The 16,709-nt window shown below is 43.8% G+C and overlaps 1 protein-coding gene across 2 annotated transcripts; it reads left to right on the top strand.

Annotated features, from left to right (window-relative positions):
- Nucleotides 1-260: 260 nt before the first annotated feature.
- LOC138651019 (stabilizer of axonemal microtubules 1-like) lies at nt 261-15,395 on the top strand. 2 transcript variants are annotated; one of them, XM_069740944.1, is made up of 10 exons: nt 261-547; nt 3,089-3,198; nt 9,265-9,404; nt 9,517-9,739; nt 10,320-10,442; nt 11,037-11,256; nt 12,212-12,359; nt 13,135-13,317; nt 13,424-13,566; nt 13,736-15,395. In XM_069740944.1, exons 1-10 carry the CDS (start codon nt 501-503, stop codon nt 13,821-13,823), a joined length of 1,425 nt encoding a protein of 474 aa, XP_069597045.1. In that variant the 5' UTR covers nt 261-500; the 3' UTR covers nt 13,824-15,395. The 2 variants fall into 2 exon arrangements, with proteins under 2 accessions (XP_069597045.1, XP_069597046.1); XM_069740945.1 differs by lacking the exon at nt 3,089-3,198 and having other exon boundaries at nt 418-547; nt 13,736-13,965.
- The last annotated feature ends 1,314 nt before the right edge of the window (nt 15,396-16,709 follow it).

The following is a 16,709-nucleotide window of genomic DNA, read 5'->3' as shown; positions in this document are numbered from 1 at the left end:
CATTGCTTTTAATATGTACAAAGTTCCCTTTAAGAATGAAAATATGCAGAAAATAGTTATTTGCTCTGTACATAACAATGCAGCAAAAAGTTTAAGGTTCACGAAAGGTAAAACGTGTCGGATCTGTGGCTTTGTGTGAGATTTGTAAGCAGCTCGGCACAGCGGGGATTTCCTTGCCAACATTAATATGAATATTTGCATCCAGCAATGCGACAGAATAAGCACGAGAAGCGGGCGCTGCGCCCTGCCAGCCTACCGCTGCCACTTTTTTTCTTTCTTTTTGGCTTTGTCCCCTTCCTGCCCGTACCATTGTACTCTGTCACTGTTTGCTGGGAGGTTGTCAGGTGCACAAACCGCAGGCCCTCGGCTATACAATAAGCCGCTCAATCTCCTCTGGTAAAACCGGCTTTTCTATTCGAAACTGAGAGGGGAGGAGAAGACGAGGGACCATGGAAACACAAAACAGGGATCCTGCATTCACAATACGGCGATTTTAGAACATGGATCCTTCGTCTGTGACTTGTATCTGCGAGCTGTGCGACTGCGGGTGAGCAAATAATATACGCTGTTATATGCGGGATACGTCTGTATCACCTGCCACATTCAGAGCAGTAAGCAAAAAGTTATAAAAAAGTTATAAAAAGTTACGAAAGTCTTCAGAAATTTGCTGGAAACTTTTTACATGATGTATTTTGCTGCACAAAGCGTAAAATGCTTAATTATTCAGAACCCGTATGATGGAAACCCACAGACGTAGCAGAGCTGAATTTGTAGTTTGCAAAATACTGCGCTCGAATTTTTATAGGATGGAGTCCGGCAGAGTGATATACATCAGTGTGTACATATCTAGGACAAGAAGGACCACAGGTAAAAGTTTTTTGGTTGTTCCTAAGGAACCTCTCCCATGCACCGTACCCAAATGTTAGTGTTTTCTCATTCTTTGGGCAGGTGAAGACGGTCGTAGATACTTTTATCCGAGAGAATCGGGATGACACTCTAATCGGTTTGATCACAGTGTGATCGGATTTTCTCAGATGAGGAGAAGATGGAGAAAAAAAAAATTCTCCATTCTATAAGGTTGCAGAAATCAGACTGTGCTCATCCGAGTGCAGTCCGATGTTTCTCAAGGACTTGCATGCAGGGCTGTGGAGTCTGAGCTGTGGAGTTGGAGTCAGAGTTGGAGTCAGAGTTGGAGTCTTGGAGTCAGAGTTGGAGTCTTGGAGTCAGAGGTGGAGTCTTGGAGTCAGAGGTGGAGTCTTGGAGTCAGAGTTGGAGTCTTGGAGTCAGAGGTGGAGTCAGAGTTGGAGTCTTGGAGTCAGAGTTGGAGTCAGAGTTGGAGTCTTGGAGTCAGAGTTGGAGTCTTGGAGTCAGAGTTGGAGTCTTGGAGTCAGAGTTGGAGTCTTGGAGTCAGAGGTGGAGTCAGAGGTGGAGTCAGAGGTGGAGTCAGAGGTGGAGTCTTGGAGTCAGAGTTGGAGTCAGAGGTGGAGTCAGAGGTGGAGTCTTGGAGTCAGAGGTGGAGTCAGAGTTGGAGTCTTGGAGTCAGAGTCAGAGGTGGAGTCAGAGTTGGAGTCAGAGTTGGAGTCTTGGAGTCAGAGTTGGAGTCTTGGAGTCAGAGTTGGAGTCTTGGAGTCAGAGGTGGAGTCTTGGAGTCAGAGGTGGAGTCTTGGAGTCAGAGGTGGAGTCAGAGGTGGAGTCAGAGGTGGAGTCAGAGGTGGAGTCAGAGGTGGAGTCTTGGAGTCAGAGGTGGAGTCAGAGTTGGAGTCTTGGAGTCAGAGGTGGAGTCAGAGGTGGAGTCTTGGAGTCAGAGGTGGAGTCTTGGAGTCAGAGGTGGAGTCAGAGGTGGAGTCAGAGGTGGAGTCAGAGGTGGAGTCAGAGGTGGAGTCAGAGTTGGAGTCAGAGTTGGAGTCAGAGTTGGAGTCTTGGAGTCAGAGGTGGAGTCAGAGGTGGAGTCTTGGAGTCAGAGGTGGAGTCAGAGTTGGAGTCTTGGAGTCAGAGTTGGAGTCGGAAGTCACGGAAATTGAGGAGTCGGAGTCAGAGTTGGTGGTTTGGTTTACCGACTCCACAACGCTGCTTCCATGGCCAAGTGCGATCCAAATATCCGTGTCCAAGGATGAAATCAGACATGCGGACGGCCCCACAGAATAACATTGGTCCGAGTGCGACCAGATGTTTTGTTGGATCACATTTGCACTGAAAATACGCTCATCTGCACCTGCCCTCTGGGCACTTTCAAACAATCCCAAAGTTAAAGTTGAAAAGACTTTTAAAAAGTTTGCTAACTTTAACTCCAATTTTTTTCAAATTTTGCTCCTCAATGATAAATTTGTTACAAATTACTCCATAGAAGTTTTCTAAGCGCAGAAACTTTCCAAAGTCAAAGACCGAGACCAGAGTCCTATGTTGCCCGTCCATGTAGAAATGTTGTGCAATTCTGACTTTCTATACATGGTTGCAACATTAAGGTATTTGTTCTGTCTTTTTTTTTAAGTCCGCTATGACCGGTCTATAACATATCCGACTTTTCATTGATTCCTTCCACATTCAACTTTTTAATCTGTGATCATAAATCAGCAGAGAGGACAGATAATAACATTAACAAACGCGGCATCATTTAATCTGAACACTCACTGACAGATTCTCAGTTAACTCATCTTGCGGCCAACAATAGAAAAGAGCAATTTTAGAGGCCAAAAGTTGCAAAACTTTTAATGCTACCCAATTGTAAAAATGATTCTAAGTTTCAAATGTATGCATTAAGGTAAAAAAAAATATTCCCAAAGGTGGATAATTCCCTTTAAGCCTCCTGAAACTTTCCAGAATGCTCAGTTTTTGGTTTATTTCTGGTAAATAATATTGGAATGATCGATCATCAGACTGTCCTGGAGCCTTAGATGAACATTTAAGGGGCTGTAAATGAGGCAAGGGCTGAAAATTTCAGCGAGTATCGCACATTTATCACTTTGTGCACAAATATTGCTATATGTGAGGTTATAAGGAAAGCTAAAATTGGGGTACAAGTGCTTGGATGAGCGTGGTGGGCATTGAGGGCGCACAGTAAAGCGTTGCGCTGTTTCTTGCCCCTCTGCAGGCGACACAAGCATCACAAGGACTGCAAGAAGCGGCAACGCGCTCAGCGCAGAGGAACGAATGGTGAATGTTATATCTCCCACTATAAGGCCACATTCAACGTCCCACGGAGTAAGTGATGTTTTATGTTGTGTCACAGAGAAGGGCAGATCGATGGCCGACATGGGGATCCTCACATTGCCGTTCTGAACGTGGCACATCACAGAGTCTACGACAAGTTTTGCACAGCGTGTTCCTTTAACTTTACATTACTGGATAGGTTTGGTGAATGAATTTGCACCAAGTTTCAGACTACAAACGTTTATTCCTTCACTCAGTTTCAAATATCCTGATACAGAATTTGCTGCCTGATCTCATTTCCAGATTTTTCTCTTGTGCAAATGTCTCTCCCGGTAATATAGGCTGGATGTGAGGTCTGTGTCTCTCCCAGTAATATAGGCTGGATGTGAGGTCTGTGTGTCTCTCCCAGTAATATAGGCCGTATGTGAGATCTGTGTCTATCCCAGTAATATAGGCTGGATGTGAGATCTGTGTCTATCCCAGTAATATAGGCTGGATGTGAGATCTGTGTGTCTCTCCCAGTAATATAGGCTGAATGTGAGGTATGTGTGTCTCTCCCAGTAATATAGGCTGAATGTGAGGTATGTGTGTCTCTCCCAGTAATATAGGCTGGATGTGAGGTCTGTGTCTCTCCCAGTAATATAGGCTGAATGTGAGATCTGTGTCTGTCCCAGTAATATAGTCTGGATATGAGGTATGTGTGTCTCTCCCAGTAATATAGTCTGGATATGAGGTATGTGTGTCTCTCCCAGTAATATAGGCTGGATGTGAGATCTGTGTGTCTCTCCCAGTAATATAGTCTGGATATGAGGTATGTGTGTCTCTCCCAGTAATATAGACTGGATGTGAGCTCTGTGTGTCTCTCGGTAATATAGGCTGGATGTGAGGTCTGTGTGTCTCTCCCAGTAATATAGGCTGGATGTGAGGTCTGTGTGTCTCTCCCAGTAATATAGGCTGGATGTGAGGTCTGTGTGTCTCTCCCAGTAATATAGGCTGGATGTGAGGTCTGTGTGTCTCTCCCAGTAATATAGGCTGGATGTGAGGTCTGTGTGTCTCTCCCAGTAATATAGGCTGGATGTGAGGTCTGTGTGTCTCTCCCAGTAATATAGGCCGTATGTGAGATCTGTGTCTATCCCAGTAATATAGGCTGGATGTGAGATCTGTGTCTATCCCAGTAATATAGGCTGGATGTGAGATCTGTGTGTCTCTCCCAGTAATATAGGCTGGATGTGAGCTCTGTGTGTCTCTCTCGGTAATATAGGCTGGATGTGAGCTCTGTGTGTCTCTTCCAGTAATATAGGCTGGATGTGAGGTCTGTGTCTCTCCCAGTAATATAGACTGGATGTGAGCTCTGTGTGTCTCTCTCGGTAATATAGGCTGGATGTGAGCTCTGTGTGTCTCTCCCAGTAATATAGGCTGGATGTGAGCTCTGTGTGTCTCTCCCAGTAATATAGACTGGATGTGAGCTCTGTGTGTCTCTCTCGGTAATATAGGCTGGATGTGAGGTCTGTGTGTCTCTCCCGGTAATATAGGCTGGATGTGAGCTCTGTGTGTCTCTCCCAGTAATATAGGCTGGATGTGAGCTCTGTGTGTCTCTCCCAGTAATATAGTCTTGAAGTGAGGTCTGTGTGTCTCTCCCAGTAATATAGGCTGGATGTGAGCTCTGTGTGTCTCTCCGGTAATATAGTCTGGATGTGAGGTCTGTGTGTCTCCCCCAGTAATATAGGCTGGATGTGAGCTCTGTGTGTCTCTCCCGGTAATATAGGCTGGATGTGAGCTCTGTGTCTCTCCCAGTAATATAGGCTGGATGTAAGGTCTGTGTGCCTCTCCCAGTAATATAGGCTGGATGTGAGGTCTGTGTGTCTTTCTCAGTAATATACACTGGATGTGAGCTCTGTGTGTTTCTCCCAGTAATATAGGCTGGATGTGAGCTCTGTGTGTCTCTCCCAGTAATATAGGCTGGATGTGAGGTCTGTGTGTCTCTCTCAGTAATATACACTGGATGTGAGCTCTGTGTGTCTCTCCCAGTAATATAGGCTGGATGTGAGCTCTGTGTGTCTCTCCCAGTAATATAGGCTGGATGTGAGCTCTGTGTGTCTCTCCCAGTAATATAGGCTGGATGTGAGGTCTGTGTGTCTCTCCCAGTAATATAGGCTGGATGTGAGGTCTGTGTGTCTCTCCCAGTAATATAGGCTGGATGTGAGGTCTGTGTGTCTCTCCCAGTAATATAGGCTGGATGTGAGGTCTGTGTGTCTCTCCCAGTAATATAGGCTGGATGTGAGGTCTGTGTGTCTCTCCCAGTAATATAGGCTGGATGTGAGCTCTGTGTGTCTCACCCAGTAATATAGGCTGGATGTGAGCTCTGTGTGTCTCTCCCAGTAATATAGGCTGGATGTGAGGTCTGTGTGTCTCTCCCAGTAATATAGGCTGGATGTGAGGTCTGTGTGTCTCTCCCAGTAATATAGGCTGGATGTGAGCTTCATGCGTCTCTCCCAGTAATATAGGCTGGATGTGAGGTCTGTGTGTCTCTCCCAGTAATATAGGCTGGATGTGAGGTCTGTGTGTCTCTCCCAGTAATATAGGCTGGATGTGAGGTCTGTGTGTCTCTCCCAGTAATATAGGCTGGATGTGAGCTCTGTGTGTCTCACCCAGTAATATAGGCTGGATGTGAGCTCTGTGTGTCTCTCCCAGTAATATAGGCTGGATGTGAGGTCTGTGTGTCTCTCCCAGTAATATAGGCTGGATGTGAGGTCTGTGTGTCTCTCCCAGTAATATAGGCTGGATGTGAGCTTCATGCGTCTCTCCCAGTAATATAGGCTGGATGTGAGCTCTGTGTGTCTCTCCCAGTAATATAGGCTGGATGTGAGTTCTGTGTCTCTCCCAGTAATATAGGCTGGATGTGAGCTGTGTGTGTCAGTGCCAGTATCATATCTTGTAGAAAACTTTGCACTTAGGCAAATGTTGTAAGCAGATAATTTTTATTGTGTGCAGGCAATGCAAGAAGACTTTTCAGTCCTGCAATGTCCTTCATCAGTCAGACAGATTGCAGTGTGCACAGGGTTACAGGCAGAAATGAACGCTCGGGCTCAGCTGCACATGCTGCAGTATTAGGCTATGTGCACACGTTGCAGATTTGACTGTGGAATTTTCTGTGCAGATTCTGCATTTCTTGGCAGAAAACGCAGGTCAGAATCTTCACCTTTTTTTGGTATGTGCGCACATTGTAGATTTTTGTGCGGATTTCTTCCTTATTTTTACCCCTGTGGATTTCTATTATGGAATGGGTGCAGAAACGCTGCGGATCCGCACAAAAGAAGTGACATGGTCCTTTTTAGAATCTGCTGCGTTTTCCGTGCAGATTTTTTTGGCACCATTAGCACAGCATTTTTTTTGCCATTGATTTACATTGTACTCTAAGGCAATGTGCACACATTGCAGATTCTCTGCGGATCCAAAGCGTTTTTTGCAGTGCAGAAACACTGCAGATCCGCAATTGATTTACAGTACAATATAAATCAATGAGAAAAAAAATGCTGTGCACACTTTGTGGAAAATCCGCTGCGGAAACGCTGCGGTTTAAAAGAAGTAGCATGTCACTTCTTTTTTGTGAATCTGCAGCGTTTTTGTACCCATTCCATTATAGAAAACCGCAGGGGTAAAAAACGCAGCAAATCCGCAAGAAAACCACAGCAAAACGCTGCGGAACCGCACAAAAACCGCGACAAATCCACAGGTGCGTTTTCTGCCAGGAGAGGCAGAATCCGCACCAGAAATTCCTAAGCCTAAAACGCAACGTGTGCACATAGCCTAAATCACTTGCGGATCTGCAGCGTTTCAGAAAAAAAGCTGCAGATCTGCAGGAAATCTGCAACGTGTGCACATGCCCTTATAGCCTTCCCTTCCCTGCTGTGACCTCAAACTCTGAGATAAGGGAGGGTGAGCAGAGAACCAGGTGCCGCAGCTCGACTTTGTAACATTTTTGCAGGATCCCAAGCTAGATAAAGGAATTACAGACACTTTGCGTCAGCAATACGGTCTCAATGAAGTTTATTAAGAAAGTTGTATATCTTTGCATTTAGGAAGCAATGAACCCTGAAAAACATTTTGTGCATAAGTGAACGTAGCCCATAAGCACTCATGCACACAGACATTAATTGACAATATGGGCTTCAGTACATGAGTTTTTGGTAATACAAGTCATCTCATTGCAAAGATTCCCCTTACATGTAAAATGCAAAAGGGCACGAAAAATACCAAATTACCGCTTTTGCAAAAACCAAAAAAAATCTAATCCTGTACATCCCCATTGTATAAGCCGACTCATTTAATACTATACAACATTTAGAGACATTTCTGTTTCTCTCATAACAATAGTTCTTTCATATTGGCGGATTGGCACGTGGATGTACAAGTACCGTATATAAATGCAAATCTGTTAATGACTCTCTATTATTTCAGTCCATATTGCCTGGAGTCCGCTCTCCTGTTCCTTCTATTTACTAAGAAGTAAATTCCCGAAATATCATCCCTCGATCGAGGATCAGAGATAAAACAGAAGACAAAAGTTGTACTGTAGCTGTCCAGCATATACTGCCAATTAACCGGAGAGGGCACCTTAGTGTGCACTATAATCCGCATTGTACGGTAGTATTATTTCCTCTCTGTGTTCCTGGCTTGGGCATTAGGATTTCGGGCATCTGAAATGTGAATGTGCAGATGAAGTCTGTTATAGCTGAGCCTTCTTTGCCAATGATTCTAATGACTGGCCGGCTGGCGTTCCATTCCCTGCCTGGCCATTCAGATTAGCCTTCAGCATCATGCACATGGCGGTGTTACAGTATCAGTGGTGATGGAATGAAGAACTCTTAGAGATCTATAACGTACGTCTACGTGCCTCCATTTCCACCTGGCGGCATGTATCATCCCATCCAGGCGGCACAGAGCGGCACGATCGTAGACTCGGAGAGCCGTGATGCAGACCCCGTGCACACAGCAACGTCTTGGCCAACTTTACATGAGCATTAGTGATGATGAGCGAAAGTGCTCGAATAAGGTGCCAGCCGAGTGTCTTCAGTGTGCTCGAAAGATACGTCCAAGTGCCGCAGCTGGATGTCTCGCAGCTGGATGTCCCGCAGCTGGATGTCCCGCAGCTGGATGTCCCGCAGCTGGATGTCCCGCAGCTGGATGTCCCGCAGCTGGATGTCCCGCAGCTGGATGTCCCGCGGCTGGATGTCTCGCGGCTGGATGTCCCGCAGCTGGATGTCTCGCGGCTGTTCGACAGCAGGAACACATGCAGGGATTCTAACAAACAGGCAATCCCTACATGTGTTAGTGTCGAACATCCGTGAGACGTGCAGCCACAGGACTTGGACGTATCTTTCGAGCACGCCGAAGACACTCAGCACTCGAGCATGGTGGGACAACACCTTATCTGAGCATGTTCGCTCATCACTAATGAGCGTGGGTTTTTTTCATGCCCCATCCCATATTTATTTATTTATTTTTTACAAAAGCTATGTAAATTTGAGGGGTTTTTTTGTGGTTTTTTTTTTACAAATTTACTTCTGCTGCTTTTATCCATTTTGCCCACCAAAGTGCAGTTTGGAGCAAAAAAATAATGGCAGAAAAATAAAAGCTCCAAATTTCGTAAAATATTTGAATTTCTTATTCACACGATAATGCAGCAAAGTTTATGGTGCAATTAAAAGTAGATATGCAAATTGTCTGCAGAGCCAGAGGGGAATGTTTCATTTTTTAGGGTTTATGAACACAACGCCTTTTTCAGGCAGTTTCCATCTGGAAGACACCTGTAAAAGTGCTGCAATAAATTAACTTGATGCACATGAATGTAAAAATGACACTGCTGTGCACATGCTCCGTTTGGAAACAGTGAAGGAGTTAAAAGAAGTAACAGGTTCATTCTCCGGATGGAGACCGCCAGGGAGCCGCCCACCGCTATAGTGTAAAATGTGGAGAACAGAGTCCACCGGAAAAAAAAAAAGCCACTGCAATAAAAAAGACTGCAAATTCTGGACTATTGGCAGAAATATCCTAAACAACCCTTGATGGCCAAATCTGTTGTAATTTTATCACTAAATTCCATTGTTCCTCTCACAGATGTGCCTCCGAGAAGCAGTAAAAGACCTCTCCATACTCCTGTCCCTCGCAACCTTCCGCCTATGAACTTCGGTACCACGCAGAGGACCGAATTTATACCAAGGCCCCTAGAAGGACGACCTCAGCCATATATACCTCCTGTAAGTCTGATCTGCATAGTTTATACTGTATAAATACATCCCAAACACTTCTCTGTCTAGCAGACCATCGTCCTTAAAACCATCAGACATATACTCTGCGTTTTGTGCACAGGATGGCTACTACCAGAGCCCGGAGGAGCCCCTACTGAACCAGACAGTATACCGTCTCCACTATCCACTCAAAGAGGCAGAGCGAACTATGCCCGCCCGTCCCCCTGATAACCTGCGTCCATTACCTGCTTCAAGTATTCACCATAGCACAACAAACAAGGAACTGTTCAAGCAATGGAAAGCGGAGCGGCAACCACTCTATGGAGAACTGCCAACTCTTGCAGGTACCAAGATTCCAATGTTCGATACCCAGAACTAGTGTTGCGGCATGCCTCCGGCAAAAGCATCACTTTTGTCTATGTACTATCTTGATAGGATACTAAAAAACCCATGGTTGGGTAGTTAGTGGCTCCTGATAACAAGCCACGACCCATAGGTTGTCCCAAAGTCAATGGGTGGTCAGAGTGAAGATATTATGGGACATCTATATTTTGAAGAGAGTCCCAGATTCGAGACTATTAACTCTCAGAAGTACGGGATCAGTGATCTCCTTTGTGTAGTAGAAGCAGTGTCCCGAGGAGATGGTGGAACAAAACGGAGCCAGCTGTTCACGTGAGCCGTCACTGTTACAGTCTACGAGAAGTGTGGAAATCAGAACACCAGGCCAATAGGTGACCATTGTCACATTGTCTGTTTCATTGAATCATAAGGTTTGGAAAGGATTTATTGGGTGTCCTTGTCCTTTTAGACCAAATCCTTGTTTTGCACTGCAATGACAAAAATGATCTTCTCCGGAAAATAAGAATAATTCAGTGACTGAGATTGTTTAAAATAGTTAATAACTTTTTATACGTTTCCATACAGGTTCTCTACTCTTTCCTGGGGATACTCGTGACATGAAAACAACAACCCAAGATCATTTTGTAGAGAAGACACTGAAGAGGGTGGAACCAGTGAAAGCTTCACAAGACCACCTGACCATTGAGGGTAAAGGAAAGAGCAAAAGTAAACTCTATAAAGCCAGAGTTATCCTAGAGGTGACCATGCACATTAGGCAAATGTTGGCCGAACCCAACGATTATGATGGAACTGGCCACCATCTAATGTGCGAGTCCTGATTCTCCATCAACGTCAGGTGTCTGTGGAAAGAAGGGTCACCTAATTCTTTTGTTCTTACTGGAAATCAAAGATGTCTGGCAGTGACTTATTCCCATCTCCACTGAGAGCAAAAGGGAGAATGCATGTGTATAGGATAGTCGAGAGGAACATTGTCAAATAAATCAGCGTTCGGCCAACCACTATCTGATGTGTAAATTCAAAAATTGTGGTCAAAGTTGTGGACAGATGCTCCAATGACAGTGTTGGTCTTTGTAAAAGGTCTGCCAAGGAGGATGTACCAAACATATCACCGCTGCAGTCAATCATTCACCATAGTGGTCATGTGCTTGCTTCCCGACATCATCAGTCAGCGCTTTTAGAAAGACTCCTAGAAATGACATCCAATATAGATTAGAACGGATTTACATAAAATTACTTGTTCCCTCTGACTATTCGTAATCCAGACTAAATATTCCCTTACAGGCGAGCATTTAATGACTACAACACATCAGTCCACGTTTTATCCTCTACCGCTGGAAAAGAAACATACATCTAAGGAATCTCTTCCAAAAAATGTTGACAAGCGGCTTCCGGTGGAACTGGTGACCAAATATCAAACCGATTTCTCTGGTGGCCAAATCAGAGAGCCCATTAGGCCAGCCCAACCACCCCCTGATAACCTTACACTCCACCCATTTTACAGGTACGAAACTTGATGAAAATTAGCAAGATGGTTATGCAGGTTGACAAAGACACAGGTACATCAAGATAAACTCTTTCTCCATGACATCTCTAACTACAAACAACTCAACTTGGGGCTCACAAAAACATGTTCCGCTGCCACCAAAGCCCACTGTCCAGTCCTCCTCCGTCTGGCTTTGTTTCCTTTCGTGCTCGACATCCACTTTGGGCTTCTTCACTCTGGGTCTGATATCCTGATGTGGAAGACCTTGTCAACACAGGCATGATGAATCACAAGATCAATATGAAGATACCCTAAAAGTATGTTGGATTCTGAAGGAGAGGCCGGATGGAGTGAAGGACTTGATTGTGGGTGGTGAGACAGGTGACCAGCTGCCGAGGTGAGGACTATTCTTTTTTTTTTACACTCTAGCATAGCATAATTACGCCATAATAAAGAACATTTGATTTGCATTAAATAACTTTAATGTAAATTTAACTTCCTTCCAAATTTGAGTGAACTGCTTACTTGTAACAAGAATACCCAAACCCTCTACATTACCATTTTATTTTTATGGAGTGACTGTAGATTTAGTAACATTAAACTTAACCTGCCATGTATTTGCCCATGCAGCCAGTTTATCTAGATCATTCTGTAATCTTATAAAATCAATCAGTTTCTATTATGCTCCAAAATTTTGTCATCAGCAAAGACTGACACTTTCAATCCCCTCCGAAAGGTCATCATATAAAAAGATTAAAAAGAGATGGGTCTAATACTGATCCTTGTGGTGCCCTCTGCTCCTAGTACTGATCCTTGTGCTCCTAGTACTGATCCTTGTGCTCCCCAATACTGATCCTTGTCACACCCTTACTGACTTCAGCCCATTTAGAGAGTGTTCCATTTTTCGACTTCTTGTTTTCTGTCCTTTTACCAGTTCCGTATAAAATCATTGCGTTTCTTCTTTTTTTATTAGTAACGACTTTCAGACAGTTCAACGAGTGACATACCCTGGCTGGAATCCTTTGTTGCATCCTCGGCCAGAGCCAGCTCAGTTAAAGGAAGAGTTGACCTCCATGGACCGAGAACGGGGAGGACAGATGGATGGGAATACTGTTACAAAGGTTTGTTCCTCAAATATCTGGGTTTTTCTCACCCTACAAAAACTGGACTTGGTAGCAAAATATTATTATTAAGGATTTGCAAAATTTTGTGACCAGTTTCTAAGAATGTATTCATTTATATGATTTTTATTGCCCGGAAATGTTCATTGCAATGTGGGGTATTTCGGTTGGCTTAGCACTTGCCATTCTGCTTATCAAGGTTGAGGTTGCTAGTTTCCACCATTTAACTCCTACGCAGGGATCTTGTCTTCACTGCATGGTCTCCAGGTTGTGTCTACGTAGTAGCTTCAGACCAGTAAAAATACCAAAGAGCCCAGAGAGTAAGGGGCAAGAACAAAATCAGATCCAAAAACGTAGTCAGCGATAGCCGGGTTGGGGAACCGAAGAATAGAGATGTCGATAGTGGTCAAGAAGTCATGGGCATCCATGTACAGAATGGTCAAGAAGAATACTATGCCCGAACACAATTACCAGTGCAAAAGACTACCAAGGTAGTATCTACCCAGGTATAAAATACTTGGCACAAAACAAGGAGATAGGGAATTTTAATTTGTGAAGTTGGGAAACCGGAAGAGCGTAGTGGCCACCAACCCCATCCATTGATTGGTTTCTCATTAGCTGGCTACCAAAAACATCCATAAACCTGGTTGGGTGCAGCTTGTGCTGTATGTTAGCGCTGACGCAGCGATCAAAGTCTTTGTATATAGGTGCATAACAGTATGCATTCGACCTAATGCTACATTCACCCTTTTATATACTATGTATCATGTTGTAGCTGGCATTTCTTCCTCATGAGCCACAACCCAAGGAGCCAGTGAAAAGACCCCGATCGGTTCTCCGACCATTAAATGCAAAATTCGATGGAACAACCCACAGTAGAGATGTGTTCAAGGACTGGGGCATTCAACCCCGATGCCGCTACGGTGACCCCATGGATGGCATCTCAATGAGGTCTTTGGTGAGTCTATCTTGCTGCTCATAACACACAATTAACAATGTCCAAGTCATCTATGCTCCCTATCTTAAATATATACAGTATATAATGTAGCATCTCGTCACCTTAGGTGAAGCTGGATTCTGAAACCACAACAGGGAGCACTTTCATCCCTAAAAAGGGAGAGCCTGTGAAGAAGCATAAGCCGGTGAAGGACAACCTGGAGTTGAGTGGAGACCAGGACTTCTCTACTGTTCACAAGGAGACATACAGGTAATAGGGGACTCTGACCGCTCCGTGCCGGCAAAGATCGGATCTGGGCACAACAGCAGGTGGTTAGCAACGAAATAAATAAAAAGTCCTGGATAACTTTTAATGATGGGAATAACCCTTTAATTCTTAAAATAACACTGCATCGTCCTTGTCTATTTCTTTCCGGCAGAATACCAGAACTTCCTCAATGCCGCATGCAGGTTTTTTTGGAGCAACAGATGGGAACAAAATCTTCTTTGCCACAGAAAAGCCACTGATGTCGTCGAGTTCTCTTATATTGTAGAACTATTTCCAGGATCATAAGCAGGACCATAAAGTTGGGCATTTAACCACATGAATAGTGTGGCACACGAAGAACATATCGCCTGGCAATAGGATAAATGTAGAACCGCTGGGACCCTCGTGAGTCAGGAGTACGGGGATCACGTGTCCATATATCTGCCCAGATTATGATTTTCAGATAAAAACCTGATACCCAATTTTGGATGTCAAAAAATGTGGACATATCTGATGCTCCAGGTGTCTGATAGTTAGTCCCTTCCCTTTCCCCACCCCCCCCCCCCTTATCACGTAGCAGTTCCATCTACCCACCATGAATATTACCAGCATATTAAATAGTAACATAGTTAGTAAGGCCGAAAAAAGACATTTGTCCATCCAGTTCAGCCTATATTCCATCATAATAAATCCCCAGATCTACGTCCTTCTACAGAACCTAATAATTGTATGATACAATATTGTTCTGCTCCAGGAAGACATCCAGGCCTCTCTTGAACCCCTCGACTGAGTTCGCCATCACCACCTCCTCAGGCAAGCAATTCCAGATTCTCACCGCCCTAACAGTAAAGAATCCTCTTCCATGTTGGTGGAAAAACCTTCTCTCCTCCAGATGCAAAGAATGCCCCCTTGTGCCCGTCACCTTCCTTGGTATAAACAGATCCTCAGCAAGATATTTGTATTGTCCCCTTATATACTTATACATGGTTATTAGATCGCCCCTCAGTCGTCTATTTTCTCGACTAAATAATCCTAATTTCGCTAATCTATCTGGGTATTGTAGTTCTCCCATCCCCTTTATTAATTTTGTTGCCGTCCTTTGTACTCTCTCTAGTTCCATTATATCCTTCCTGAGCACCGGTGCCCAAAACTGGACACAGTACTCCATGTGCGGTCTAACTAGGGATTTGTACAGAGGCAGTATAATGCTCTCATCATGTGTATCCAGACCTCTTTTAATGCACCCCATGATTACAATAGAACATTTTTCAGAATCTTTCGCTTCTGACTCAAACACTATCTGAGTAAAGTAAAACACTCCTTAAGATAATCTTCTCCATAAACCAGATTCTTTTTTTTTTATTTTTACATGTAGGTGAAAATATTCCGGCACTCTTGAATAACGGATGTCAGTGCGGCCGCTTGTGCTTTAAGCTCCAGCTATTAAACACTGGAAATCAATAAAAACTAAATTGCTTTCAAAACGAATAAAAAAAAAAATAAAAAAAATAGAAGGGAGGAGGCAGCAACAAATATGGCTGTAAGGTAGCGTAGCGGCAGGATAAAGCGGCTGAGCGTTAGCACTTATAAGTTCTGGGAGCAGAACAGGATACACGGCAAGGTCATTTCTTGCCCCTTTTTAGCAATGCAAAGGTTAAATCTGCACCAAATTTGCAACCATATCCTTAGGTGTTCCTTACGGAATTTGCTGCAGTTGCAGACTTGTGCTGAAATCCACCCAATGTGCATGTAGGCTAAGACAACTGCCTCGCATGTACGTTTTTCACGCAACCAAGCCCACGTCTCAGTCTGAGGGGCCGTTCACATGTCCACAAAAAAAAAACAAAATAAAAAATAAAACTTAACACTTGGTGCCATCTACTTGTCATGAATAAATTGGTAGGAAAAATTGCTATTTTTTTTTTGCAAAAACAAACTGAATAAAAAATTGATTAAATTAATGGATTTCATTTCATTTTAAATACTGAATTAAATTAATTCAAAATGGATGAAAATTGGCTAAAAGAACTGTCTGTTTTTCTCATACAGGAAAAAAAAAAAAAAAAAAACACAATGTCCAAACCGTGATTTGTGTCATAGCTCATTATTAAAAATAAATCACACGTATCGCTTTCTGTCTCTACTTTTCAGTTTTCTCTGAGCTAGTGAGGGGAGGTTAGCTGCTATGATGCCTCCTTTACACAGCACACACATAGGCAGGAGAGCAGGAATCTCTCTATGTAGCTAATTGTTCAGAAGCAGCAGCATGGAGGATATTATATAGAAGTACTGAGGAGTGTAGCTGTGAATCCAGCTCCGAAGGGAGAAAAAAGTAGTAGACTAGACATACAAACGCGCTGGGATAAGGTGTTATCTGAGCATGCTCAGGTGCTAACCGAATGTCTTGCGGCTGTTCGGCAATCCATGCTTCTGTTGCAGCTCTTGGTTTCTTCTGAAACAAAAGCAGGGATTGCCTCTGTCGAACAGCCACGAGACATGTAACCAAGAGAACTTGAACATATACTGTATTTTGAGCACGTCGAAGACACTTGGTTAGCACACAAGCATGCTCAGATAACACCCCATCCCAGCACATTCGCTCATCACTAATGTCTACGCCTCTCACTGTACCGCTCCATAGAGTTCAAGAGGCAGCGGTAATCTTATGAGAAGTGGCTCATAAGTGGTGAAAGAAGCCAATTTGATCAGATCTATTACAAAGTTTCTTATATTCGCTTGTACTGTTATTTTTGGAGCTGCAACAACCATTTGGAAATGGTCTACAGAACATTCAGCACCATTACTAAAAAGCGTGGAAAAAAATGGTCGTCCATTCAAGATGTAGTGACCGATTTACGTGACATCAACTCATCTATTATGACAAATCTGAGAGCAGAAAAGATTAGTAGAAGAGAATATGATTTCCTCTCTCGTACCTTAGATACGCCGCTGACATCTCCCTGTCGCATCCTCGCAGTTATTTTATAAGCTTTCGATTTCACTTGCAAGTTGCCCATATTAAATTATACCATCCGGGATTAATTCTTTTACATGTGGAAATAGGTAAAATAGCGCACCCTTATAATGATCCCATCCTGTGTAACAAATCGATACCATGTTATTTTCATGGTAAATTAAGTCACACG

This window comes from Ranitomeya imitator, chromosome 10 (assembly GCF_032444005.1).
Source record: "Ranitomeya imitator isolate aRanImi1 chromosome 10, aRanImi1.pri, whole genome shotgun sequence".
Taxonomy (NCBI): Eukaryota; Metazoa; Chordata; class Amphibia; order Anura; family Dendrobatidae; genus Ranitomeya; species Ranitomeya imitator.
Note: the sequence above shows the minus strand (reverse complement) of the source record. Positions and strands in the feature narration are given on the sequence as shown.

Excerpts from the sequence above, each read along its gene's own strand:
- LOC138651019 (XM_069740944.1), top strand. The coding sequence starts at position 501 with ATGGATCCTTCGTCTGTGACTTGTATCTGCGAGCTGTGCGACTGCGG. Across the intron at positions 3,199-9,264 it reads CACATTCAACGTCCCACGGA|ATGTGCCTCCGAGAAGCAGT; the intron begins GTAAGTGATGTT and ends TTCCTCTCACAG. Across the intron at positions 13,567-13,735 it reads GTTCACAAGGAGACATACAG|AATACCAGAACTTCCTCAAT; the intron begins GTAATAGGGGAC and ends TCTTTCCGGCAG.